At 44.3% G+C, this 25,839-nt stretch overlaps 1 protein-coding gene across 1 annotated transcript in view; it reads left to right on the top strand.

The window, feature by feature from the left end:
- The window catches only part of dnah5l (dynein, axonemal, heavy chain 5 like), a 52,295-nt gene that overhangs the window by 18,730 nt on the left and 7,726 nt on the right, over positions 1-25,839 (top strand). Inside the window, exons 27-80 of the mRNA XM_070928328.1 lie at positions 376-479; positions 1,053-1,149; positions 1,250-1,330; positions 1,743-1,997; positions 2,618-2,767; positions 3,303-3,421; positions 3,512-3,648; positions 3,726-3,888; positions 4,046-4,157; positions 4,333-4,461; positions 5,088-5,287; positions 5,600-5,753; positions 5,940-6,050; positions 6,166-6,321; positions 6,423-6,551; positions 6,693-6,908; positions 6,989-7,135; positions 7,213-7,385; positions 7,463-7,533; positions 7,622-7,729; positions 8,264-8,451; positions 9,347-9,541; positions 9,871-10,005; positions 10,199-10,256; positions 10,436-10,567; positions 10,653-10,870; positions 11,296-11,430; positions 11,682-11,858; positions 12,116-12,205; positions 12,372-12,506; positions 13,082-13,183; positions 13,478-13,645; positions 14,128-14,334; positions 14,704-14,796; positions 15,165-15,401; positions 16,480-16,545; positions 17,457-17,597; positions 18,303-18,434; positions 18,569-18,679; positions 19,005-19,159; positions 19,469-19,590; positions 20,094-20,323; positions 20,787-20,945; positions 21,022-21,178; positions 21,771-21,916; positions 22,079-22,213; positions 22,332-22,433; positions 22,550-22,663; positions 23,616-23,783; positions 23,878-23,982; positions 24,186-24,299; positions 24,393-24,569; positions 25,235-25,429; positions 25,540-25,695. Coding sequence (XP_070784429.1) covers positions 376-479; positions 1,053-1,149; positions 1,250-1,330; positions 1,743-1,997; positions 2,618-2,767; positions 3,303-3,421; positions 3,512-3,648; positions 3,726-3,888; positions 4,046-4,157; positions 4,333-4,461; positions 5,088-5,287; positions 5,600-5,753; positions 5,940-6,050; positions 6,166-6,321; positions 6,423-6,551; positions 6,693-6,908; positions 6,989-7,135; positions 7,213-7,385; positions 7,463-7,533; positions 7,622-7,729; positions 8,264-8,451; positions 9,347-9,541; positions 9,871-10,005; positions 10,199-10,256; positions 10,436-10,567; positions 10,653-10,870; positions 11,296-11,430; positions 11,682-11,858; positions 12,116-12,205; positions 12,372-12,506; positions 13,082-13,183; positions 13,478-13,645; positions 14,128-14,334; positions 14,704-14,796; positions 15,165-15,401; positions 16,480-16,545; positions 17,457-17,597; positions 18,303-18,434; positions 18,569-18,679; positions 19,005-19,159; positions 19,469-19,590; positions 20,094-20,323; positions 20,787-20,945; positions 21,022-21,178; positions 21,771-21,916; positions 22,079-22,213; positions 22,332-22,433; positions 22,550-22,663; positions 23,616-23,783; positions 23,878-23,982; positions 24,186-24,299; positions 24,393-24,569; positions 25,235-25,429; positions 25,540-25,695 — 7,767 coding nt within the window. The remainder of the gene's footprint in view (positions 1-375; positions 480-1,052; positions 1,150-1,249; positions 1,331-1,742; positions 1,998-2,617; positions 2,768-3,302; positions 3,422-3,511; positions 3,649-3,725; positions 3,889-4,045; positions 4,158-4,332; positions 4,462-5,087; positions 5,288-5,599; positions 5,754-5,939; positions 6,051-6,165; positions 6,322-6,422; positions 6,552-6,692; positions 6,909-6,988; positions 7,136-7,212; positions 7,386-7,462; positions 7,534-7,621; positions 7,730-8,263; positions 8,452-9,346; positions 9,542-9,870; positions 10,006-10,198; positions 10,257-10,435; positions 10,568-10,652; positions 10,871-11,295; positions 11,431-11,681; positions 11,859-12,115; positions 12,206-12,371; positions 12,507-13,081; positions 13,184-13,477; positions 13,646-14,127; positions 14,335-14,703; positions 14,797-15,164; positions 15,402-16,479; positions 16,546-17,456; positions 17,598-18,302; positions 18,435-18,568; positions 18,680-19,004; positions 19,160-19,468; positions 19,591-20,093; positions 20,324-20,786; positions 20,946-21,021; positions 21,179-21,770; positions 21,917-22,078; positions 22,214-22,331; positions 22,434-22,549; positions 22,664-23,615; positions 23,784-23,877; positions 23,983-24,185; positions 24,300-24,392; positions 24,570-25,234; positions 25,430-25,539; positions 25,696-25,839) is intronic.

The following is a 25,839-nucleotide window of genomic DNA, read 5'->3' as shown; positions in this document are numbered from 1 at the left end:
TACACTCGCCAGCACAAGCACAAATGCCAGGTTTTAAACTTTGTTTTAGGACAGGCCAAGATGGCGGTGTATGTGAGCCGGAGGAGGACGGTGGAGGACGGGTTGATCGTTGATGTCTCTCTGTCTCTCTCTCTCCCTCTGTCTCTCTGTCTCTGTGTCTGTCTCTCTGTCTCTGTGTCTGTCTCTCTGTCTCTCTCTCTTTGTGTCTCTCTGTCTCTGTGTCTGTCTGTCTGTCTCTGTGTCTGTCTGTCTCTCTCTCTCTCTCTGTCTTTGTGTCTCTCTGTCTCTGTCTCTGTCTCTGTCTCTGTGTCTGTCTGTCTCTCTCTCTTTGTGTCTCTCTGTCTCTGTGTCTGTCTCTGTCTCTGTGTCTCCCAGGTGGAGCAGGCGGCGGTCCGGGATGCAGGAGACGACCTCCCGGTGAAGCCTCCGGTGCTGAGGCCTCTGGACAGACAGCTGGCCGAACACAAAGACGTCACCAAGTCAGTCCAGCAACACAGTCATGAATGTGATTCTTACAGACAGACAATAATATAAAAGACTTTCAGGTTACATGAGGAATGAAAAGTTCCAGCTGACACGACACAGAGCACGTTTCTCTGCTTTTACATTAGCTGGCAACTTATTTAGCCATTTAGCTCACCAGCTAAAACACTTACTCGAGCTTCTTGTTTTCTATGATATTTAGCACAGACACCAGACAGCGTGTCAAATAAAGGACAGTAGTGTGTGTATATATCACCACATGTCCACTGTATCTGTATGTTTTTCTTGTGAGACATGAACGTGCCCAGGCTGTGAAATCAAATGTAGTCTCATCTATCGAACCTTTATTAATTAATAAACTGAACTGAGCTGCAGAAATCTGCCTTCACACTGAACTGAAGATACAGTGACCTCTAGTGGTGTTTAGGTGACAGGACACGGCATATAACACAGGGCAATAAGGCGGCTTTAAACCCATCTTTGACCTTAAAGCACAGCTGAGCTGATGACGGACAAACAGCCCGACCAGAGTTCATGTCCCATCATGATGTTGTTGTTGTTTGGAGCAGGTTGGTGATGCAGCTCGGCTCCATCGTGTCGTCTCTGAGAGCTCAAGCTGCTGATACTCTGAATGAACTCACTCACTTCTCTTCTCTGTGGAACCAGGTGTGTGTGTGTGTGTGTGTGTGTGTGTGTGTGTGTGTGGAGCTGCTGCTGTTGTTGTTGTTGTTGTTGTTGAGCTGGACTAACCGTCGGGTGTGTTTAGGACCCGGAGGAGCAGGTGCAGGCCTTCCTGCAGTGCGACCCCTCGCTGACGGAGTTCAGCTCTCAGATCTCCTTCTACTCTGTGAGTCCAGTTTCTGTGCAGTTCAACACTCGGCTCATGTTCACAACACAGAGTCACAGTTCGATCTCTGACTCACATTAGTTTATCATAGCCGCACTACATGTTGGACCCCGACCAATCAGAGCGCCACAAATGTATGTAATCGAAAGCGAAGCTGGAATCATCCATGGCCAGTGAAGTGGACGCCAGTGATGTTAGAAAGTGGAACAAATGACCATCTGATTACCGTAAAGGGGGCCAGGTCTGAAAGGGGTCCCGGTCGCTCAGACAACTTCTTTGGAAGGTGTAGTTTTGGATGGAGCTGCTTCCACTCTCTGTGCACAGCTGATGACAGTAACTAAGATGCAGAATGAGCTGCCATTAACCATTATCACTCGCTCTCTTTACCCATGATGCCGTGCTGTCCCTGCAGAAGCTGGAGGTGCAGATTTCGGAGCTCCCGGGGTCTTGTACGGTGGGTTCGGTCCTCTTCGACACCGACCAGCTGAAGCTGGCGCTCACTCAGGAGTGTCATCTCTGGAAACGAGCCTTCGGTGCAGCGCTCAACCGCCGGGCGTCCGCCGACATGGAGGACATCTTCTCATTCGTGGACGGGCTGACGAAGCGCCTGCAGCGACCAATCACAGACCTGGAGGACGTCCGAGGAGCCATGGCAGCGCTCAGAGAGGTCAGCCAGCGTCTGATTGGCTGTTTGGTTCTCCATCAGACACATCACTAATACATTCATTCGTTTGATCATCAGAAACTGTTTATTGCCAAGTAACATACATTACAAGGAATTTGCTGTCATCATCATCATCAATATCAATACTCATGTATTTATCAATCTAACTAACTGATTAATCTGTTCTTTCATTCAGTCTTTTTATTCATCCATTCATTTGCTCATGCATTATATAAATTGATAAACTCCTTTATGCACTCATTCCTTCACATAATCATTGATTCATTCTTTCTTTTAATTAGTTAGTTTCTCATGAACTCAGTCAGCAGCTTTTCATTCTTGAGTTTGTTTATTTCCTTATTAATTCGTCCTTTCATTCATTCATTAATGTTATAATTTATTTACCTTTTGTTTGTTCCTTTCTTCATTCATTATTATTGTAATTTGTATAAATAATATTTATTTTTTCAGTCTGTGTGTTTATGGTTCTAATAATTGAAATAACTATTTCTACTAATACTACCAAGAGTACTACTGCTAATGAACTATTAGTACTTTAATAATACGTTCATCACTCCACAGATTATAATCCATTCATCATTCCTCACTGTTTACCCGTCCAGGTTCGGGAGGCGGAGGTTCGTATCGACGCCACCATCGGTCCGGTGGAGGAATCCTTCGCTCTGCTCAACAAACACGAGCTGCTCTTCAACGACGGGAACGCCGAGCGGGTGGACGGCCTGACGTACGCCTGGAAAAACCTCAACGCCCTGGTGAGGGGGGGGTGTTAACGTCATCAGAGTAAATGTTGTCAATGAGGACAAAACATGATCAGTTGTGCTTGATTGAAAATGTCTGATCAAAACATCTGCCACACTGAGAGAAGACAGGATGCTGTTTGTTTGGACGGCTGCAGAGAAAACAGGAAATCTGGATGTTTAGAAAACACTTGATAGTTTCACTGATTATCAATGCAGGTTTTAACATTGACCAACAAAAACAGTGTCGATTAGTTTGAATGTTTTAAAGTACTACTCTCTCCGATATAACGCAGTGAAAATAAAATAAAAACCCCAGCTGCCCAAACTGAAAAACTGACTGAACTTTGTAGACCTAAACGTATTGTGATGGATGTGGTGGAGGAAGACTGTTTATGGTCTTATATTACAAACATTTTAGTGTTAAAAGAAAAGAAAAATTGTAGAAGTAGTACAAATAATAATAGCATTAGCAGCATTACTAATGTAAGAAGTCAAAACGTAAGAAGATTTCATAAGAAGTACCGACGTGAGTGTGTGGTGGTTTCAGGTGGTGCAGAACCAGAACACTCTTGTGACGATCCAGCCCAGCATGAAGGCCGACCTGCTGTCTGCAGTGCAGAGCTTCCAGAGCCACGTTCAGAGCTTCTGCACCGAGTACAACCACAGGTGCACTCACTCATCAGGGACAAACTGTTATGAAGGTGTAATATAATGATAATAACATGCAAGAAAAGTCAACCTTGTGTGTGTTTGCAGGGGTCCGGGGATGGAGGGCGTGGCTCCAGCTGAAGCCAGTGAGCGGCTGCAGAGTTTTCAGGCTGAGTTTGATCAGCTGTGGAGGAAATACATCACCTGCTGTGGAGGAGAGGAGCTGTTCGGACTGCCTGTTAACGGTACCACTGACTGGCTTCCTTTTCCTTCTCTCCTTCCTTCTCTCCTTCCTTCCTAATCAGCCCTCTCCTCCCTGCAGAGTATCCGGAGCTGCAGAGGATCAAGAGGGAGCTTTCTCTGCTGTCCAAACTCTACACTTTGTACAACTCTGTCATCGACAGCGTCGCCGGCTACTACGACATCCTGTGGGCCGACCTCAACATCGAGAAGATCAACACCGAGCTGCAGGACTTCCAGAACAGGTACAGCGGGGAGGAGTTTCTGATGTTATCATACATTTAATGTAAGATTAAATTGACTAAGATATAATAACCTAAAATACGTATTATTTATGTCTTCAAACAAAGAGGAGTGTATTTAGGGCTCCATCTCTCACTGGGTCTTCTTTTGTGTTTTCAGGATCCGGAAGCTTCCGAAGGCGTTGAAGGAGTGGCAGGCCTTCAGAGATCTGAAGAAAACCATCGATGACTTCACTGAGACCTGCCCTCTGCTCTACATGATGGCCAACAAGGTAGGACGACCTGGCAGTCTGTCGGACTGAGAGGGAGATGTAATGGTAGATTTTACTACATTTTTGTTTTAAGGCTTCATTACACTTTAGTGGCAGAATTGTTTGCTTCATCATTTCTCTTTTATCTCTAAACTTCATGTACGAACGTCCTCTAAAACTGCTATTTGTCCTTCAGGCCATGCTGCCCCGACACTGGACTCGTCTCAGTGAGTTGACTGGTCACAGCTTTCAGGTGGAATCAGAGAGTTTCTCCCTCAGAAACATCATGGAGGCGCCGCTGCTCAAAAACAAAGAAGACATTGAGGTATTGATGCGGAAAACACTGAAGATGTTTATACAGACAGATGCTGATGTTGTCGGTCTGGACGGGAAAGCAAGTGACGTCACATTTCTGTTACTCTCACCTCTTTGTCAGATCTTTATCTAAAGAACGTTAGAAAACCCAGTGCATTTCATTTTGAAAGTATTTTAGTCTTGCATATTATTGCTTTTTTTTTGGAGTGGAGAATAACCCTGAAATGTCCAAGATGACCATCAAAAGTTGTGAATAGCTTTGAAAGGTCATAAAAAAATCTAGAATAGTCTGGAATACTTCTGCTCTGAGTCACGAGTAATCCAGAATTCAAATAAAAAGTTAAGAATTATCTGCAATAATCCAGAAAAATATGAATAATTCTGAAATACAAAAACAATCCAGAAAAGTTGGAATAACCCTGAAAAGTCCGGAATTGCGCAAGTGATATGATCCTGGAAAATTTAAAAGGAATAAAAGTCTAGAATATCCCTCAAAGGTCAGAGGACACAAATAACTGCAAAAAGTCAAGAGTACTCCTGAAAACTCAGCTGCAAAAACCTTGAAAATATGGAAAATATCTGGAGTTTTCAGGGTTAAACCACTGGAAGATACTGACTGTCTCCTGTGTGTGTCAGGATGTTTGTATCAGCGCGGTGAAGGAGCGGGACATCGAGGCCAAGCTGAAGGACGTGGTGGCTGAGTGGAGTGGCCACACGCTCAGCTTCGCCACCTTCAGGAGCAGAGGAGAACTGCTGCTGAGAGGGGCCGACACGGCCGAGAAAATCTCCATGATGGAGGACAGCCTGATGGTGCTGACGTCACTGCTGAGCAACAGGTGAGGAAACGAGGGCCGAGGCAAGGAAGGAAAGGAAGGAGGACTAGGAAGGAAGGAAGGAAGGAAGGAATGGAAAACAACAAGGACTCAGAGGGCAAGAAAGGAGATCTTAAAGCAATGAAAATAAACATGGAATGCAAGAAAGAATGAAACGGATAGAAGAAAGAAACGAAAAAGTGCGGAAATGACTCTAATTCAGTGAACAAATGAGCAACATGAAAATGAATGAAATGGATAAAGGAAAGAAAGGAAAGAATGTAGAGATGTCAGGGTGGAAGGTCAGTGAACCGTCTGTGGTCCCCCCTCCTGCAGGTACAACGCTCCATTCAAGCCGTCCATCCAGCTGTGGGTCCAGAAACTCTCCAACACCTCCGAGATCATCGAGAAGTGGTTGTCGGTTCAAAACCTCTGGATCTACCTGGAGGCGGTGTTCGTTGCCGGAGACATCGCCAAGCAGCTGCCTCAGGTCACAATAAACACTGAAAAACACTCAGCAGTCTGTATCTCTGATGTCATCACCCGTTGTTACTGTGAATCGTATTGCCATGGCAACATTTATATACAACGGTATACTTGATCTTGTTTATATGTGTAGTTTTAACATTTTCTCTCACGTTAGATAGAATTTAAAGTTTGTCTTTAACTCGTCCAGGAGGCCAAACGTTTCCAGAACATTGACAAGTCATGGCAGAGGATCATGCAGCGAGCACATGAGCTTCCCAGCGTGGTGCAGTGCTGCGTGGGGGACGAGACGCTCAGCCAGGTGCTGAGCAACACAACACTCTCAACACTCTGAGACTGTGTGTCTGTACCTGACAGACAGTCAGGATTCATCCTTGATTCAGACCGGGATCTTTTCTCTCTTCATCCTCCTGCAGTTGCTCCCTCACCTCCTGGAGCAGTTGGAGCTCTGTCAGAAGTCTCTGTCTGGTTACCTGGAGAAGAAACGTTTGGTGTTTCCTCGTTTTTTCTTCGTGTCTGACCCCTCCCTGCTGGAGATTCTGGGCCAAGCCTCCGACTCGCACACCATACAGGTAACACCATTTTCCTGCTCTCCCTGCTCCATATCTATCGGCTTTTCTTTGTTTGTTGTTGTTGTTGTTTTAAAGCGTCTCTGTCGGTCTCTGTCTGTCAGGCTCATCTGCTCAGTCTGTTTGACAACGTTAACAGAGTTGTTTTCAATGAGAAAATCTACGACCAGATCGTCAGTTTTCAGTCTCAAGAAGGAGAAACTGTGGAGCTCAGCCAACCTATCCTGGCACAGGTACACACACTAACTTGTATCACTGTCCTTATGGGGACTGTCCATTAGCTACATTAGTTATCTCGCCCGTTATGCTAATCTTGTGCACCAGTGGACATGGATTACATATTTGACTCATGAAGGAGACTTGTTCTCCTCCAGGGGAACGTGGAGGTGTGGTTAGGACAGTTGCTAGCAGGGGTGAGGCAGACGCTCCATGCTATCATTCGTCAGGCCTACCTGGCCATCAGCGACCCAGGCCTTAAGCTACTGGAGTTTGAGTCTGCGTTTCCAGCTCAGGTGGGCCTGCTGGGAATCCAGATGATCTGGACCAAAGACGCTGAAGATGCACTCGTCCTCAGCAAGTCTGACAAGAGGGTACTTTTACTTTGAAATAGGAGCAGAGTGGATTTAATCATGCAGATTCGCTCCCCTCACTGTCCCCTATCTGATTGCAGATCATGCAGACGGCCAATCAGAAGTTTTTGGACCTCCTCAACGAGCTGATTGACATGACGACCCGGGAGCTGAGCAGAAACGAGAGGACCAAGTACGAGACGCTCATCACGATCCACGTCCACCAGAGAGACATCTTCGACGAGCTGGTGGGTGAACGGAGGGATGGACAAAAATATGGTTTTATGTTGATCAAAGAAGTATTTCCTATTATGCTGTCCATCAGGTGCATCTGAACGTGCGATCAGCATCAGACTTTGAGTGGAAAAAACAGTCAAGATTTTACTTCTTGGAGGAGACAGACAGATGTGTCATCCAAATCACAGATGTGGAGTTTAGCTACTGCAACGAATACCTGGGCTGTACAGACAGACTGGTCATCACCCCGCTGACAGACAGGTACACAGACACCTGACTCATGCACCAGAGATGATGTCTTCATTACCCTGTCAGAGACAAATATGTTATCTGTCCAGGTGTTACATAACTCTGTCCCAGGCTCTGGGGATGAGCATGGGTGGAGCTCCGGCGGGTCCGGCAGGAACAGGTAACACAGTATTTGTCTCTAGTGAAATATTCTCATATGGACTTTATATTGATATTAACATGCTAATTCAGTGTGTGTGTGTTTCCAGGTAAGACAGAGACCACTAAAGACATGGGTCGCTGTCTGGGGAAATATGTGGTGGTTTTCAACTGTTCGGACCAGATGGATTACAGAGGACTTGGACGCATCTACAAAGGTGTGTGAATGTGTGTGTCATTGGTCAAGTGCAGTCATGGGCTTCTGTATTTAGTAACTGCTGATGGATTCACCTTAAAAAGTAGTTTAAGTTAGAACGATAGAGGATTTTATTGATCTAGAATTTCCTAATCCTGCGATGGACCTGCACATTCAAAACAGTTCAGGACCTGAGTGGACCAGAGGTCACTTGGACTCGAGCTCAAACCAACTTTGAATAAATGGGACCTGAAGTTGAATGACTGCCTGCATGTCTCGCTCTTATCATGCATACACCCGAGACCTGTGGTGATAAAGAGAGACACAAACTGCAACAAAGGTACATTAGAAAATTTGGACTCCAGTTCAGGTTGGTCCACATCTTGGCATTTGAGGCAGAGCTCCCTGAAGATCTGTTGTTCCACGAAGAAAAGGTTCATGGTTACAAGCTAGAAGTGGCAGCCAAACACACATATGAGCAGCCAGATTTAGACAAATTGTTACAAAATACAAGTCTTGCAAAGTGCAATCAGGCTGTTGTTGTGGGTCTCTGCAGGTCTGGCTCAGTCTGGAGCTTGGGGTTGCTTTGATGAGTTTAACCGCATAGAGCTGCCGGTCCTGTCTGTCGCCGCCCAGCAGATCTACGTCGTCCTGCAGTGTAAGAAGAACAAGAAGAAACAGTTTATCTTCACCGACGGAGACGTGGTTGACATGGACCCTGAGTTCGGCATCTTCCTCACCATGGTAACTGAGCTCTGACCTAATTAAGCACCCTGCATGAGGGGTTTATGGTTTATTGCTGTTATTCATTCTCAGATACTGTTAGTGACGGGATGACCCCAGATTCTCATGTATTGACAATCTGGAGATAGATTCTGAGCTTCAGAAATATCCCATAACATAGATTTTGTCTTTCTTGACTGCAGAGCAAGGATACATTACCACAGGAATAATCAGAAAGTTGTAGAGACGAATTTGTAGCAATCAAACCATAATTAATTAAAATAAAACAAGACTCCTGAACTGAAAAGAAACAGTGCTGACAAGAGAATTCCAGCTCCACATTGCCATGGACAGAACTGACCAAAGTATTCCAGATATAAATTGCCATACATCTGGCTGAAGGCTCCTAGAAAGAGTAAGAGTTGAGATCAGAAACCACAGTACATGTTACCAATGGATTCTAGAATTGAAACACCATGGAACTAATGGTAGAGTTCTAGACTACCATCCTCAAAGTCATAACCATGATAAGACGTTGTAGAATCTTAACTACCACAGAAGAATCTGCAGTTGTAGAGCTACCTCAGAACTACCTCGAAAGCAGTCGGTGAGTTCCAGAACTGCACTACATCAGTACAAGTTACAGAAGTGATCTATCTTGTATAACCAGTCTGGATCTGAACTACTGCAGAACTACAGTTCAAGAACTGCTGTACCTCACAAGCAGTCAGAGAGTTCTAGAACTGATCTATCCTTATAACCTAGAAACCAGAACTGAACTACTACAGAGCCAGAACAGAGTAAGTGATGACAATCAGAGGTCTAGGTCTACCTCAAAACTAGAGTCCTAGAACTGATTTACCTCGAAACCAACCACACAGTTCCAGACTTTACCGGTAATGTCTTGGTCCTCCAGAACCCCGGTTATGCTGGTCGCCAGGAGCTGCCCGAGAACCTGAAGATTCAGTTTCGCACAGTAGCCATGATGGTCCCAGACCGAGCCATCATCATGAGGGTCAAACTGGCCAGTGCAGGTTTCCGTGACAACCAGGTCCTCAGCAGGAAGTTCTACACCCTCTACAAACTGTGTGAGGAGCAGCTCTCTAAACAGGTCGGAAAACTAATACCAGTGATACTACTGATACTACAACCATCATGAAATTTCAAATTTCTTTTCAAATTTTTGTCATCTTCAGAAACATTTTTCAGAAGTATCCTGCTCATGTCGATTATTATTATTTGCCTGCTATGTTCCTAAATTTTAGTTATCATAGCTAAAAGCCTTTGTCTTATTTTCAGTGTGATTTTATGATTTCTTCCAGAATGTTACTTACAAACATACTCAATCATCATCATATTTTTTTCTCTCTGCTTATTCATCTAGCAAAAAGTATTTCTTATATATGTGACTTCATTACACTAGTTATGTTTTTACCCCAGGTCCATTATGATTTTGGTCTGAGGAACATTTTGTCGGTTTTGAGGACGCTGGGAGCCGTGAAGAGATCCAACCCATCAGAACCAGAGAAGACTGTGGTGATGAGGGTCCTGAGAGACATGAACCTCTCCAAACTGGTGTGTGTTGCTGCTAATATAACTGTATTTTGACTTTTCACAAAATTGCACCGGTATGTTTCACCAGTGCTCGAAGATTTCCATCTTATTTCTGCAACTGAAATAATATTTTATACTGAGATTATTTTGGCCCAAGTAATTATACTGTGACATTTTCATAGCAGTAACATGGATACTCTCTGTATCTCTGTAGGTCGATGAGGATGAGCCTCTGTTTATGAGTCTGATCAATGATCTGTTTCCTGGTATTGGTAGGTTTCTATCTCTCTCTACATAATACACTGCAATACACTCACACAGTCATCGCATGTAGTCCAGAACATCCTTCTGTTGATGCAAAGTATGTGTGGACTTTCTCATCTTTTTGTGTCATAGTTTAGTCAAGATATCTTCTAAATTTGTTTTAGAGACTATTTTTTTTTCTCTGCAGTTCTGGATAAAGCTGGGTATCCAGACTTGGAGACATCCATCTTCAGTCAGGCTCAGCAGGCCGGTCTGATCCCTCACCCCCCCTGGATCCTCAAACTGGTTCAGCTCTACGAGACGCAGAGAGTCCGACATGGTACAGATCAATACAGAGAGAACATGAACGTGTAATGAAACGTCCTCCGTATAGAAAGGAGTACAGCTGTCATGTGCTCATTCAGGTATGATGACGCTGGGTCCCAGCGGAGCCGGGAAGACGGCCTGCATCCACACGCTGATGAAGGCCATGTCCGAGTGCGGCTCCCCCCACCGGGAGATGAGGATGAACCCCAAAGCGATCACGGCCTCGCAGATGTTCGGCACGCTGGACGTCACCACCAACGACTGGACTGACGGCGTCTTCTCCACACTGTGGAGGAAGACTCTCAAGGCCAAGAAGGTTGATATTTCAGCACAGATGAATGAGTGAATGAATGCAGAGAAATCCAAACCAAAGGGGTCAACCATTCGTAAGCATTCATAAAACTTTTCTCCCTTGACACTGGAAGAATCCCATCTGTTAAAGTGTGAGCCGACAGTTTTCAGACTTCAGACTGAATGTTTTACCATGGCATTCGAGCGTCGTATACTTGAGTTAAGGAGTTGAACTCCTTGTCTTTGAAGAGTCCAGAATGTTCAAACAAAAGGCTACGAGTGTGTCAACTGAAGGCAACGAAGCTGATGATATTTGTTTATATTTCAAACAGCAGTTAAGTTAGTTAAGCATAAATACACAATGCGTGAAGGTAAAAAAAGATAATGACACTACAGCTTGACATGTATGGACAGAGGCATGCAAAAATCAGTGCTGTGTGTGTGTGTCAGGGGGAATACATCTGGATCGTGCTGGATGGTCCGGTTGACGCCATCTGGATCGAGAACCTGAACTCAGTTCTGGACGACAACAAAACTCTGACGCTGGCGAACGGAGACCGGATCCCCATGGCTCCCTGCTGCAAGGTGACATCACAGCATGTGTCCGTCTGTCCGTCTGTCATGTTCCATGTTTCGTGTTTCAGTGAGCAGGCTTACGTTACTTGAATCAGGAGCAGCTGATTGGTTGTCAGCCAATGAGAGTCCAGTGTTGTGAGGACTTCACATTCAATCAGTTTAATTTAACCAAAGACCACTGTGATCTGGAGCCAGAGGAGATATAGAAACTGAATCATAAAGTCTAAAGTGAAGCCACGTCCTTTGTGTCCTGCCTCCAGATTGTCTTTGAGCCCCACAACATCGACAACGCCTCCCCGGCCACGGTGTCCAGGAACGGGATGGTGTTCATGAGCTCCTCTGTGCTCGGCTGGGGCCCCATCCTGCAGGCCTGGTTACAGAAGCTCCCAGAACAGCAGGCCGAAGCCCTGAAACTCTGCTTCAACTGCTGCTACCAGGTGAGGACGGGCAGGAGAAAACTCACGCCATTTTTCAAATCATCAGTTCTAGAGACTTGAAACTTACTGCAGAGAGAGAATACATCACAGTCAACGTTTCATGTCATTGTAGCTTTCATATTTTTATGTTAGTGTGGTGCGGTAAATCATTACTGAGCAGGGAGTGTTCAAGTCTCTCCGTCAGTGCACTCAAGGACACGAGACTCGGGCTACAATAAAAGACAAAGTTCTGATGTATTTTTCTGTCCCTCCTACAGGACCTGTTGGACTTTGTGTCCACTGCTGTGTCTCCTAAGATGCAGGTGTTGGAGTGTATGTACATCAGACAGACTATCGACCTGCTGCAGGTAGGACGCAGAAGTACAGCTTTCTTTTTTGAGTGCCTGTTCAAAAAGAGCTCCGTCAGCACAGAACACGGTTTTGTTTGGTTACAAGATCATTAAGTCACTGATGTGCTGTGGCTCCACAAGATCAAGAAAACAATGACATGACGTTTCGTATTTGTGTGTTCAGGGTTTGCTCCCGGCAGCGGAGGAGAAACAGGGTTGCCATGGTGACGTGGGTCGGCTGTTTGTGTTTGCAGTGATGTGGTCTCTCGGAGCGGTGCTGGAGCTGGACGACAGAGCCAAGATGGAGGCCTTCGTAAAGGTGAATCCTTTGGACTGTCTGTCGATGCTCTCTGACTCTCTGTAGGTGGCGCTCTTGTCTTTGTTCAGTCCTGTTAAGGTTGAAAAATCTCCACAACTACAGTCCAGGTTTCCAAAACATTCTGCTGTGGATATTTGTGGTCCACGGAGGATGTTTTCTAAGGATTTCTGCTGAGGACTTTTTTATTTGTTAAAACAAGATATGTCAAATTCCCTTATGCAGCGGTGGAAAGTACCATTTTATGCTACTTTATACTTCACCACATTTCAGAGGACAATATTGTACTTTTTACTTATTACATTTATTTCACAGCTTTAGGTACTTTTCAGATTAAGATTTTACATAAAAAATGATCTCATAATATAGATTTTACTTGTAATGGAGTATTTTTCTATTGCTACTTTTACTCAAGGAAATTATCTGAATAGTTCTTAAAAATCTGTTTTTCTCTGCATGAGAGAATGTCAGTCACCGGATCACTTATAATATATCTTTGCATCTGGTGGGTGTAAGATGTGACGTGTCCTCTAGGGGGCTCTAACAAGTCTTGTTTGTTGTTGTGGTTCTGTTTGAAGCGCATCAGCTCATCTCTGGACCTGCCGCACACTCAGAACGACCAGACCATCTTTGAGTTCACCGTTAACGAGCAGGGACAGTGGGAGCACTGGTCCAACAAGGTCTGTGGACAATAAACTGTCTCTTAGCTGTACACCTCCAGACTGACTAACACTGAGCAGGTGGTAGGAGGTCCAGGACTCGTAACCACCTGAACTCCTTTAATGCTGATGTTCCCCTAAATATCTCCTTAAGTGGCCTAAAAGTTAAACAGTATCTTTTCTCTGCAGTACTTCATTAAAAACCACATCCATATACTGAGTCAAATATTCACAGATCCTGCAACCCGTAAATCAGCCTGACATATTTGATATTTTTGGGAAGTTTGAGATTCAGAAAGTTAAATGTGGGTGCAGGTTCCAGAGTATGTCTACCCCAAAGACCACATCCCAGACTACTCGTCCATCCTGGTTCCCAACGTGGACAATGTGAGGATGGACTTCTTGATGCAGACCATCATGAAGCAGAGGAAGGCTGTGCTGCTGATCGGAGAGCAGGGAACCGCCAAGACCGTCATGATTAAAGTGAGACCCAGTGTCTGCTGTCTGCTGGCTTCTTACAGCTTTGTGAACCAGAACAGATAAACCAGGAGCCGAGAGTGAACCAGGACAGATAGACCAGAAGCCTTGTGAACCAGGACAGATAAACCAGGAGCTGAGAGTGAACCAGGACAGATAGACCAGAAGCCTTGTGAACCAGGACAGATAAACCAGGAGCTGAGAGTCTCAGAGAGCTCTGATTAGAATCTATAAAACCTTAGATTTCAGCCACTTTAAAGATGTGACTCCAATGTTTCCTTTCCTTAATGAATATGAAAAACTGCACTCAGACTCATGTTAGAAAAGTGAAATGGTCTAGTGAGAGCTGTATTAAAACTGTATTAACTCTAGTGACAATTAGAAAAAGGTTAACACACCTCAACATTCAGCTGTGGTGTTTGCAGTTTGGTCTTAGCCTCAGCTAGCTAATGCTAATGCTAAGTGTATCCCTCTGGCTCCCCCTGCAGGGCTACACCAGTAAGCTTGACCCGGAGCTCCACCTCAGTAAGACGGTGAACTTCTCGTCGGCCACGCTGCCCAGCATGTTCCAGAGAACCATCGAGAGCTACATCGATAAACGAATGGGCGCCACCTACGGGCCGCCGGCGGGACGCAGGATGACCGTCTTCGTAGATGACATCAACATGCCCGTTATCAACGAATGGGGAGACCAGGTCGGTGTCAGGCTCTCTCTGATTGGTCGACTTCCACTAGTTTCTTGTTTCTCCTCGTTTTGTTTGTTGTCTCCTTTTCTTTCTTTGTAGTTTTTGATTATTCATTTGAAACAAAATTCTTTAACAATTCATCAATGTATTTCTTTTTATTATTAAAAAATATCTCATTTCTGCTCGCTCTCTCCTCCCCTCTGATTTATAAATAACGGCGTGTTTTGTGCCTCTTTGTCACTTTGGTTAATGTTTTTTAATCATTCACCTCCACCTGACGCGTCTATAACCAATCACTTTATTGATCTCACCCTTCCTATTATAGATACAACCAATGAGATTGTTGTTATATTTGTCCCCGCCCCCTGCCTCCCTCAGATAACCAATGAGATTGTGCGTCAGCTGATGGAGCAGGGAGGTTTCTACAGTTTGGATCGTCCAGGAGAATTCATCACTGTGGTGGATGTTCAGGTAACAACATGAAGGCATCCAGGTCGTAGTTGAAGGTGGACTACGTCATACTGAGAGCTGTTTCTAAAGTTTTGTCCTCCCTGTGTCAGATTATTAGAAACAACTCCATCACTCTGACGCTAATGCTAAAACTGAACATTACAGGCATCATAACAGTGGACTTTATGGCAGAACAGTTGTATTGTGTACCTAATAAAGTGGACACAGTATGTTCTGTATCTATTGTCAGTAATATTTCTCTTGCTACTTTTTCTATTTTAAGAAAAGCTAATGACTTTGGATTTGTCTCTCTGGTCATCAAACACAATATATCATGAACAATATTAGATATTAGATGTTAGATTAATGAGTGTAATCACCTTCACCAGCTGGTGGCAGCCATGATCCACCCGGGCGGCGGTCGGAACGACATCCCTCAGCGTCTGAAGAGGCAGTTCTCCATCTTTAACTGCACTCTGCCCTCCAACTCCTCCATCGATAAGATCTTTGGTACCGTGGCTCGGGGGTACTTCTGCCCAGAGAGAGGCTTCCCCGCCGGGGTCTGCGACCTCGCCACCGCCCTGGTACCCACCACCAGACGGGTGTGGCAGGCTGTGAAGGCGAAGGTAAAATATTCTCAACTTCTGTTCCCTTTTTTTGCTTCCTTTTGTTCTGTTTTGTTTTCTCTACATGTTCATATCGCGTGACTCTTTATCTTAAATCATTGTTCTATAACTTGGTGGTCTTTTTTAAAATAAAACTCCTACTACTTTCCTGCATTTATGAATGATGGCAGAGAAAACTTTTTTCTGAAAAGTTTAACCTTTCTCAAAAAAAGAAAATGGAACTGAGTATATGGTAGAAAAAATATTGATTATATTGATATTGTTTAATGAAAATTATTTGGGGAAGCACTCTTAATCAAGTATAATTTAACAAAACTGCTGATGGATTTCATAAATCTTGGATCCCGGATGTGTTAAACCTTTGTGGATTGTCTGTTATCTTATTTTTTAAATATATTGTTTGTATGCTTATTATTGCCACTTCAATTCTCTATGAAACTTGATTAGTTTGAATTATTATCAAAAAAGGTTTAGTTTTTTGGAAACATCAGTAGAAATAAAAGAATGTGTTAATCAGTAAGACTCCTGATGTGGGCTTCGAACCTTCAGAATAATAGGAGAGGGGGTTAAAAAGTTTTGAAGTAAGACAATTTGTTATTTAATCTCATTCAACACGAACTGAAAGCTGTAACATGTGTTTTATATGCTGCACATAACAGACTGTCCACCAGCCAGCTGTTTCCTGTTTTATTTATGTCAGATTAAAGCACAAGTCAGCAGAGGAACGTTTACATGAACAGAATAATCTAGTTTATTATCAGAATAATAAGTGTGGTTTACAGGATAGTATAGTAGTTGTTCACTCTATATCTGACAGCAGTTATTAGTCTGTTTAGAGGTTTTGATGATTTAAATACTGAATTACATCCTAAAAACTACAGTTTGTAGAGAATTATCACTCCCTGCTTTTATTCTGAAGGCCAGATGTGTATCCCACACGTTTATAACTTCCTTCTTCCTTCTCCTTGTTTCACTAACACGTGCACACATTTTCCATATTGGTTATTTTTCTACATTTGGACCCTCAGTGGCCTCCATTTTGTGTTTGTTTGAATGTGCCCCTCCTGTGTTTCCCCAGATGTTACCGTCTCCTGCTAAGTTTCACTACATCTTCAACCTGAGGGACCTCAGCAGAATCTGGCAGGTAGAAAACACGGCGTCGTTTTGTTTTTTCTTTTCACAGCAAACTCAACGGGAGTACTAAATGGTCAGGTTCTTCTTCTTTCCTCACGGACCCTTTCTTCTTCTTCTCCAATTCATTCAGAAGAAAATGTTGTACTTTTACTCCACCACATGTATTACATCTCAACGGAGGAGGAGGAGGAGGAGGAGGAGGGGGAGGAGGGGGGGGAGGAGGGGGAGGAGGAAATCATGCAGCTTATCTGAAAACAACAAAGTTAAAGAAGTGAAGAACAGTAACAGTCTGATGTGTTGCAGCAGCTCAAAGTGTCCAACTGTAACTTTCATCCATCATTTAATAACTCTTCAGTCTGCATCATCAGCGCCTTTACTTTGAAATCTCTGTACATCAGCCAACTCATGTTTGTCTACCAAAATAAAGTTTGACTTTGAAGTATGAATACAACATCGCATCAATATAAGTCACAGTGTGTGTGTGTGTGTTATTGATTAGTTATCAGAATAAGTTGCTGTGTGTGCGTGTTGTGTTATTGATTAGTTATCAGAATAAGTCGCCGTGTGTGTGTGTGTGTTATTGATTAGTTATCAGAATAAGCCGCCGTGTGTGTGTGTGTTATTGATTAGTTATCAGAATACGTCACAGTGTGTGTGTGTTATTGATTAGTTATCAGAATACGTCACAGTGTGTGTGTGTTATTGATTAGTTATCAGAATAAGTCGCCGTGTGTGTGTGTTGTGTTATTGATTAGTTATCAGAATACGTCAGTGTGTGTTGTGTTATTGATTAGTTATCAGAATAAGTCACAGTGTGTGTGTGTTGTGTTATTGATTAGTTATCAGAATAAATCACAGTGTGTGTGTGTTATTGATTAGTTATCAGAATAAGTCACAGTGTGTGTGTGTGTTGTATTTCAGGGGATCCTGACTGTGACGTCTCAGGTGTGTCAGAGCTCTGAGCTCCTCTCGGCTCTCTTCCATCACGAATGTTGCCGAGTGATCGCCGACCGATTCACCGACAGCAGCGACAGACAAACCTTCAACTGCATCATGGAGAAGGTGTGCGTGGTATATTATTATTAGCAATATTTTAAACTGCTGTAAATTGATGTATTGTACTACTTTAAATATTCTTCTGTGTCTGAATTATTATTATTATAATAATAATAAAGATAGAACTTTATTCATCCTGAAAGAAATGTTTTATGTCAAAGATGCTCAATATACACAGTGAATTAAATATATACATCATATAAATATACTATATGTCCATATATGTATATATAGTATGTAATGAAATGAAAACACACACACATTAGAGTTTCAAATGAGAGCAATGAATCAACTTCAACCTCAGATGAAAATGAGTCTGTGGTTCACCAAGAAATAAAATCAGCACAGACAGACACGCAGCCTTTATCCAACAAATTCTAAATATGTGAAATGAAATCTTGAAACGTATCAAAAGAAAAAAGTGTAATAAAAGAAGTGTCAGTTTAACACCTGTCACCTCCTTAAAGAGTAACAGTCTAATAATCTGGCAGCATGCTTTGTCCACACAGCTGTGATGTAGCTTTGCACCACAGTACCGCACTACATCACAGGTGGGCGTGGCCACAAGTGCAACAGACTGAAACCTTTCAACCTATAGAGACCAGTGCAGCTATGTCTTTCTAGTGTGGACCTACTGTCCTCACACTCAAACACCCAGTGATTTCCTTCTCAAGCCTTTTTCTTTTTTCATCTAACCCTCCTCTTCCTCAGATCACAGTGGAGGATCATGGGAGAGCAATGTCTGAGCATGCTCTGTGGGACAGCTGCTTTGTGGACTTCCTGCGTGAAGCTCCGGAGGCGACGGGAGACGAACCTGAAGACACCGAGCTGGAAGCTCCGAAGGTCCTCAAACTCAGAGCACATGCTTCATTCAATGATGTCTTATTTTCAATGCATTTATTTTGTTTATTATTCCGTAAAGTCAACTTCTTTTTGTCACTGTAGTCAAAAAATTGATTAGTTAATATGATTGACAGGTGTATGAGCCAATCCCGTCGCTGGACGCTCTGGCGGAGCGGCTGTCTGTTTTCCAACAGCAGTACAACGAGGCGGTGAGGGGCGGAGCCATGGACCTGGTCTTCTTCAAGGTAATGACTATTTCTATCACCTTCATCATGTTGGAGGTTTGAGGTTCATGCGACTTTACCTTTTTCCTCCGTGCAATATTCAAAAGTGATAAAAACTTAACCCTGGACTTTTATCAAGGAAGGAGTTGGCAGCTTGAAGCACTGTGATTGGCTCAGCTCGCTCACCCACCTGATGACTCACCGGAGCTCTGATCAAAACATAGATTTAAACAAACCAGAGGAGCAGCGACATTAACACTTTGATAAGCTACTAAACACGTTGCGTCTGTCTGCCCTCTCCGTGTTTCTATTGGTAAACCACCCTCTCTGTTTGGTCCAATGGCAGGACGCGATGACCCACCTGATGCGGATTTCGCGGATCCTGCGGACTCCACAGGGGAACGCCCTGCTGGTCGGGGTCGGGGGGTCGGGGAAGCAGAGTCTGACGAGGCTGGCGTCGTTCATCGCAGGATACCAAACCTTCCAGATCACACTGACCAGGTCTGAAACACGAGTCACAGAGGCTGCTCTGTGATCCTGCAGCCCAGAACCAACACAGAATACTGTGATGTGTAGAACCACAACATGATGGAACCTCCCCAGAACCATTAGTCACTAAGTGTTGCAACAATCACATTAAATGAAAGTTGTTCTAGTTGTTTAATTGGCCCCTTAACAGAGTTATTATCCTCAGGCTGACTTGTTGTACTTCATATGGTTTTAGCTGTTGGGTGTGATTACAGGTGCAACAAAGCACTGACTACTGAGTGTGTGTGTGTGTGTGTGTGTGTGTGTGTGTGTGTCCTGCAGGTCGTACAGCAGCAGTAACCTGCTGGAGGATCTGAAGGCTCTGTATCGTATCGCTGGTCAGCAGGGAAAAGGAGTCACATTCCTCTTCACCGACAACGACATCAAAGACGAGGCCTTCCTGGGTACCTGACGGTCTCTTTTGACATTTAGCCAGGCTGCTTTTAGATTTGTTGGAAGATTATAAAAGGCGACAAACTCCGTCCCCTAGAGGTTGCAGTGTTCATCACAGCCACAATAGTAAAGTGTTGAAAAGAGAAAACAGCATCCTGATCATTTTACTGCTCTTCGAGTTCAGAAGTGGAGCCACTAAAGTTTGTCCTGAGGGTGGTGCTAGAGAAAAAGTCATGTAGACTTTCAAATCTGTAGGTTCTCATAGTCTGAGGAGCAGGAATGTGATCAGAAAACTACACAGAAATCGTCCCGTTAGATTTTGATATATTTTGTCCTGATGACGGAGGCAGAGGGAGTCAGGAGGACCCATGAAGATCTATAAAACTCTGCTCTCTAGTTTCAGCTGGTTCTGAACACTCTGTCCTTGTTCTTTGTAGATTTGATCTTCTTTGACTGATTTCACTTCATTCTTTTTTCTGAAAGTCTTTTTCCTTGACTGACCTCTCCTCTACAGAATACATGAACAACGTCCTGGCGAGCGGTGAAGTTTCCAACCTGTTTGCTCGTGACGAGCTGGATGACATCACTCAGGATCTGATTCCTGTCATGAAGCGGCAGCACCCTCGACGACCTCCAACCTCAGAAAACCTCTACGACTTCTTCCTGTCCCGAGTGCGGAGCAACCTCCACGTCGTCCTCTGCTTCTCGCCTGTCGGGGAAAAGTTTCGGACTCGTGCCTTAAAGGTGAGGCTGAGTTCAGCTGTGTGATGACAGATCCTTCATCTTTAAAGGAAACGAAGCAGTGGCTGTATTTCAGTTTTGTTACAAATATACAGATATCATTGTTAAAGGACGGGTTCACACTGAAACAGATTTTGCTTTGCTTCTTCACACCGGACTTTAAAAAATCTTTACATACCAATCTTTCAAGTGAAGGCAGACAGACTCCACAGTCCTCGGTTGGTGCAAACACATCATTCCAAAGTTTATCTGAAGTTAATATGAAGCTTCAGCAGTCTGAGTTCATCTAATCCAGGTGATATCTCCCAAAGTTTCAGTCGTTTTAAATTCCCTCTTTGTTTCCACAGACAGTGTTTACTTGCTGAGCTGCAAGATGAGATCATGTGACATGACGAAATGAGAAGATGAGTGATAAAACGGTTTAAAGCTTCCTGTTTGCTTTGTCGGTGACCTTTGACCTGAACAGTTCCCAGGTCTGATATCGGGTTGCACTGTGGACTGGTTCCGGCGCTGGCCTCGGGACGCCCTGGTGGCCGTATCGCATCACTTCCTGTCTCAGTACCAGGACCTCCGCTGCTCAGAGGATGTAAAGCAGAGCGTGGTGGTTACCATGGGAACCTTCCAGGTAGTGCTCACTCTGTGGTCAGGTGTGTATTATCAGCCTGTTTAGCTGACCGATCACATGACCTCCATTCCTACAGGACCTGGTGGCGGAGAAATGCGCAGAGTATTTTGAGCGTTTCCGCCGCCAAACCTTTGTGACGCCCAAATCCTACCTGTCCTTCATCGACAGCTACAAGATCATCTACGCCGAGAAGATCGCTCACGTCGGCACGCTGGCCGAGCGCATGAAGACAGGTGAGGCAAGCAGACCAAAACTCAAACTGGTTCATACCAAGTGCCTGAAGGAGAGGGGTGGGTGAAAAGCCTGCCGTCATAGAGGTTTCAACATGAAGCTAAGAAAACACATTTTCAGACACGTTCAAGGTGCTGCACTCGGTTGTTCACATAAAAAGCTACAGTGATTAGTCAATCAATCAATCAATCAATCAATGCACTCAGTGACCAGTTTATTAGGAACACCTAGTGAAAACTGGTGCGGTCTAAAACAGTCCTGCAAGAAATCCCACCGTGATGAAGTTTGTACAGTTTTAGAGAGGTGATGATGATGATGGTCATTTTAGAGGCTGCAGTTTTTTGAATTGCATTGTATTATACTGACATGTGTTTCTGTTGTTGTTCACTGCAGGTCTGTTGTTGTTGTTTACTGCAGGTCTGTTGTTGTTGTTGTTGTTGTTGTTTACTGCTGGTCCGTTGTTGTTCACTGCAGGTCTGTTGTTGTTGTTGTTGTTGTTGTTGTTGTTTACTGCAGGTCTGTTGTTGTTGTTGTTGTTGTTTACTGCTGGTCCGTTGTTGTTCACTGCAGGTCTGTTGTTGTTGTTTACTGCAGGTCTGTGTAAACTGATGGAGGCGGAGCAGTCGGTGTCCCTGCTCTCTGAGGAGCTGGTGGTGAAGGAGCAGGAGCTCGCTGTCGCCTCCCAGAGGGCAGATGAAGTCCTGCAGGAGGTCACGACGAAAGCTCAGGCTGCGGAGAAGGTCCGACACAACACAACACATGGAGAGACAACTTAATCAGAGTTAATCCAGGAGTTGGTGGAGACCAAAAACAGAGAGAATACTGGACTCCAGTGGGAAGATCATGTTGCTCTGTCTGCTGGATGTGGAGATGCACAACTTGAATCAGCTCTCTCTCTTCAGGTGAAGCAGCAGGTGCAGAAGGTGAAGGATAAAGCTCAGCTCATCGTTGACGAGATTGAAGCTGATAAAACAGCAGCAGAGTCCAAACTGGAAGCTGCAAAACCAGCACTACAGGCTGCTGAGGCTGCATTGCAGGTCTCTCTCACACACACACACACACACACACACACACATGCTTCCCCTCTGTGCTGTTACACAAAGGAGGTTTTAGAGATGGGAATCTGCTGAACCTTCTTTGTGTGTTTCTCTGCAGACCATTAAACCAGCAGACATCGCCACAGTGAGGAAGCTGCAGAAGCCTCCTCATCTCATCATGAGGATCATGGACGCCGTCCTGCTGCTGTTCCAGAGGAAGGTCTCTGAGTCCCTCCTGGTTTGAAATATTCACATCCAGTTTGGCATTAAAGACCCAGTGAAACCATTTCAGAATTCTGGTTTCTTTCTGATTGTCGTCTCTCTTGTTTTCCTCAGATCGACCCGGTGACCGCTGACCTCGAACGACCTTGTCTGCGACCTTCGTGGGCCGAGGCCATGAAACTGATGCAGAACTCTGCCTTCCTCAGCATGCTGCTCAACTTCAGCAAGGTCTCTCACACACACACACACCCTTGTATTATTATACTTGTGAGGTTCCTCAACTCACACGAGTGGACAAAATGTGCTCACAGTCGAGGTCTAAAACTCAAAGATAGCTGTGTGTGTGTGTGTGTGTGTGTGTGTGTGTGTGTGTCAGAGGGAAACTCCCTTCTCATCGTATCACACTACAGCCATCACCTGCTTTTATAATACTGTGTGTGTGTGTGTGTGTGTGTGTGTGAGATGCCTGCTAAGCTGTGGATTAGTGGAGCTGCTCATCAGTATGTTTAGAGCTGGAAAAACCCTGACCTCTGTGTGTGTGTGTCTGTCCATCAGTCTCACGCTCACTATAAGATGTTGGTTGCGTTCCAGGATTTTTAACTATGTGTGCTGACATGATACCTCAGTTACAAATATCTCAATCTTTAACACATCATTTTGTCTTTTATTGAGTCCTAAAATCTGACAGCAGCCGAGATCAGACAGACTTTTAGAGCTAATTCTTCGACTACACCTCCAAACCTGGCAGTAATGTACAGATCAGAGCTGGCTCATATTCAGTCAAAGGCTGTAACTAATGGCTGCTTTCATTATTGATTCATCCATTGATTATTGTTGATCAACAGAAGATATTCTGTTGATCTAAAACAGAGAAAAGCAGCAAATCCTCAAATTCAAGATTGGGAACCAGAAAACTGTTGGCATGTTTACTGACAAATGATTCAAATTCAGCATTGACACAATGTTTTGTAATCACGTTTTAAGATGCTTTGAAAATATATGAAATATGATTTGCATCTTTGTTCCCACCTGGTATCCAACAGTCAGTCTGATTTGAATAAGACGTCTTCATGGTGAATAACAGCAGCAGAGCTTGTTGTCTAACCCTGTCTGCAAATTGAATATGTGCTTAAGCTTCTAAAGAGGAGGTCATCGCATCTACTGTGTGTTTGTGCTGCAGGACTCCATCACAGAGGAGGTGGTGGAGCTGCTCGCTCCCTACCTGGACATGGACGACTACAACCTAGAGTCAGCCAAGAGGATCTGCGGCAACGTGGCGGGACTCTGCTCCTGGACTCAGGCCATGGCCGACTTCTTCGCCATCAACAAGGAGGTGCTGCCTCTGAAGGTACACACACCCAGAGGAGGCTTCACACGGGACAACGATGGTGCAGCCTCATTACACAGGGATTCATTAGATGTGTGTGTGTGTGTGTGTGCAGGCTAACCTGGCCCTGCAGGAGGTTCGTCTGGTGGTCGCTCAGACTGAACTCGCTAAAGCTCAGGAACAGCTGGACACTAAACAGCAGGAGCTGGACGCAGTGCAGGTGAAAACACACACACACTCATTTAGATCAGAAGCACGAAATGACACCAAATCCTACAGAGCAGAAAATATAAACTCATCACAGACATTTTAGCTTTTTGTTTGTCATCAGCTCCATGAGTTTGTATTTTCTTTCCTTCCTGCATTGACAGTGTTTTATCCCGCTAATTTTAAAAACTCATTTATTTAATTATTGAACTTTAGGCGCTTTACGACGCTGCTATGAAGGAGAAGCAGGACCTGCAGGACGACGCTCAGGCCTGCCGCCGCAAGATGGGCAACGCTACGGCTCTGATCGACGGGCTGGGAGGAGAGAAGGTCAGCTTTAAACCCACCCATCATCCATCTGTCCATCTAACCTTCATCCTTCCATCAGCCATCCCTCTCGCTCCTGGTCTTGTTGTGTTTCAGGTTCGTTGGACGGACAGCAGCGCTGGGTTCCAGACTCAGATCAAACACCTGGTCGGGGACGTGCTCCTGTCGGCAGGCTTCCTGTCCTACTCCGGTCCCTTTAACCAGGAGTACCGCAGCCTGCTGCTGGAGCTGTGGAAGACAGAGATGGAGGAGAAACTCATCCCCTTCAGTCCTGTAAGACCTCACGGCTCAGACAGTCACCTCACGGGCTTCAGCTTTGTTGTCTTTTTAAATACAGTCCTTTCATGGTCTGATCATATTCTGAATACCCACAGAAATGTTTTTATCGATTATATTTTTATTTTAGAGGTGAAAATTATTTCAAATATTTTAAAGCAGTTCCTGTCAAACAAACAAATATATGCACACATTGTAAAAAGAAAAGACTGGTTGAAACTTGTAGGAGTGGTGAAAGCAATGATAGAAATTCTGCTTCAGTGGAGTATAATGATATGAATGTTGGATTTTAGATCTTTAGCCGCAAAATCCATGAAACATTTCTGCACTTCTTGGTTCAGCAGTGTGCCTTTATAAATGGCCACACAGTGCTGCTGGATTGAGATCAGCACCGGGACCTCGTCATTTCATGCATGGCCCGTAACTGAACTTTACACCGAATTTCATTGAAATTTGTTGAAACTTGTTTGTGTCCTCCTGTTACTGCAAACTTAAGTGAATGAAATATATGAAATGTAGAGAGAACTAAGCCTTTATTTTAAACAGGCTTACATTAGAGACAAGCCTTTAGAGTTAGTTATATATAAATATATTTGAACATATTTTAGTAGGAAGTTTCAAAATATTATGAGGTCACACAAAAACCACCTGCCCTCCTGCAGGACTTGAACGTGATCGGTCTGCTGGTGGACAACGCCACAGTGAGCGAGTGGAACCTGCAGGGTTTACCCAGCGACGACCTGTCCATCCAGAACGGCATCGTGGTGACGAAGGCGTCCCGCTACCCGCTGCTGATAGACCCCCAGGGCCAGGGCAAGACCTGGATCCAGAACAGAGAGAAAGACCAGCAGCTGCAGGTGAGGACGAGGAGGGATTGTTTTACACCCTGTGTCTAAATTTCAAAAATAAAAACAAACAAAGAGACAGTAGAGTGCTTTCCTGTTGGTTGTCTTCTTCTGTGTCCCAGGTGACGTCTCTGAACCATAAATATTTCCGATCCCACCTGGAGGACAGTCTGTCTCTGGGGCGCCCCCTTCTGCTGGAGGACGTAGGGGAGGAACTGGACCCCGTCCTGGACAATATACTGGACAAAAACTACATCAAGTCTGGATCAACTTATAAAGTAGGACCTCTACATGAAGATACAGCAAAACATTTTAACTTTTTAACACATCACATCTCTACTCCTACAAATAAATCAAACTATATATATATATTGATGTTTAATATATCTCTATATACTTCTATCTCATCTATCTATCTATCT

Source organism: Enoplosus armatus, chromosome 21 (assembly GCF_043641665.1).
Source record: "Enoplosus armatus isolate fEnoArm2 chromosome 21, fEnoArm2.hap1, whole genome shotgun sequence".
Taxonomy (NCBI): domain Eukaryota; kingdom Metazoa; phylum Chordata; class Actinopteri; order Centrarchiformes; family Enoplosidae; genus Enoplosus; species Enoplosus armatus.
Note: the sequence above shows the minus strand (reverse complement) of the source record. Positions and strands in the feature narration are given on the sequence as shown.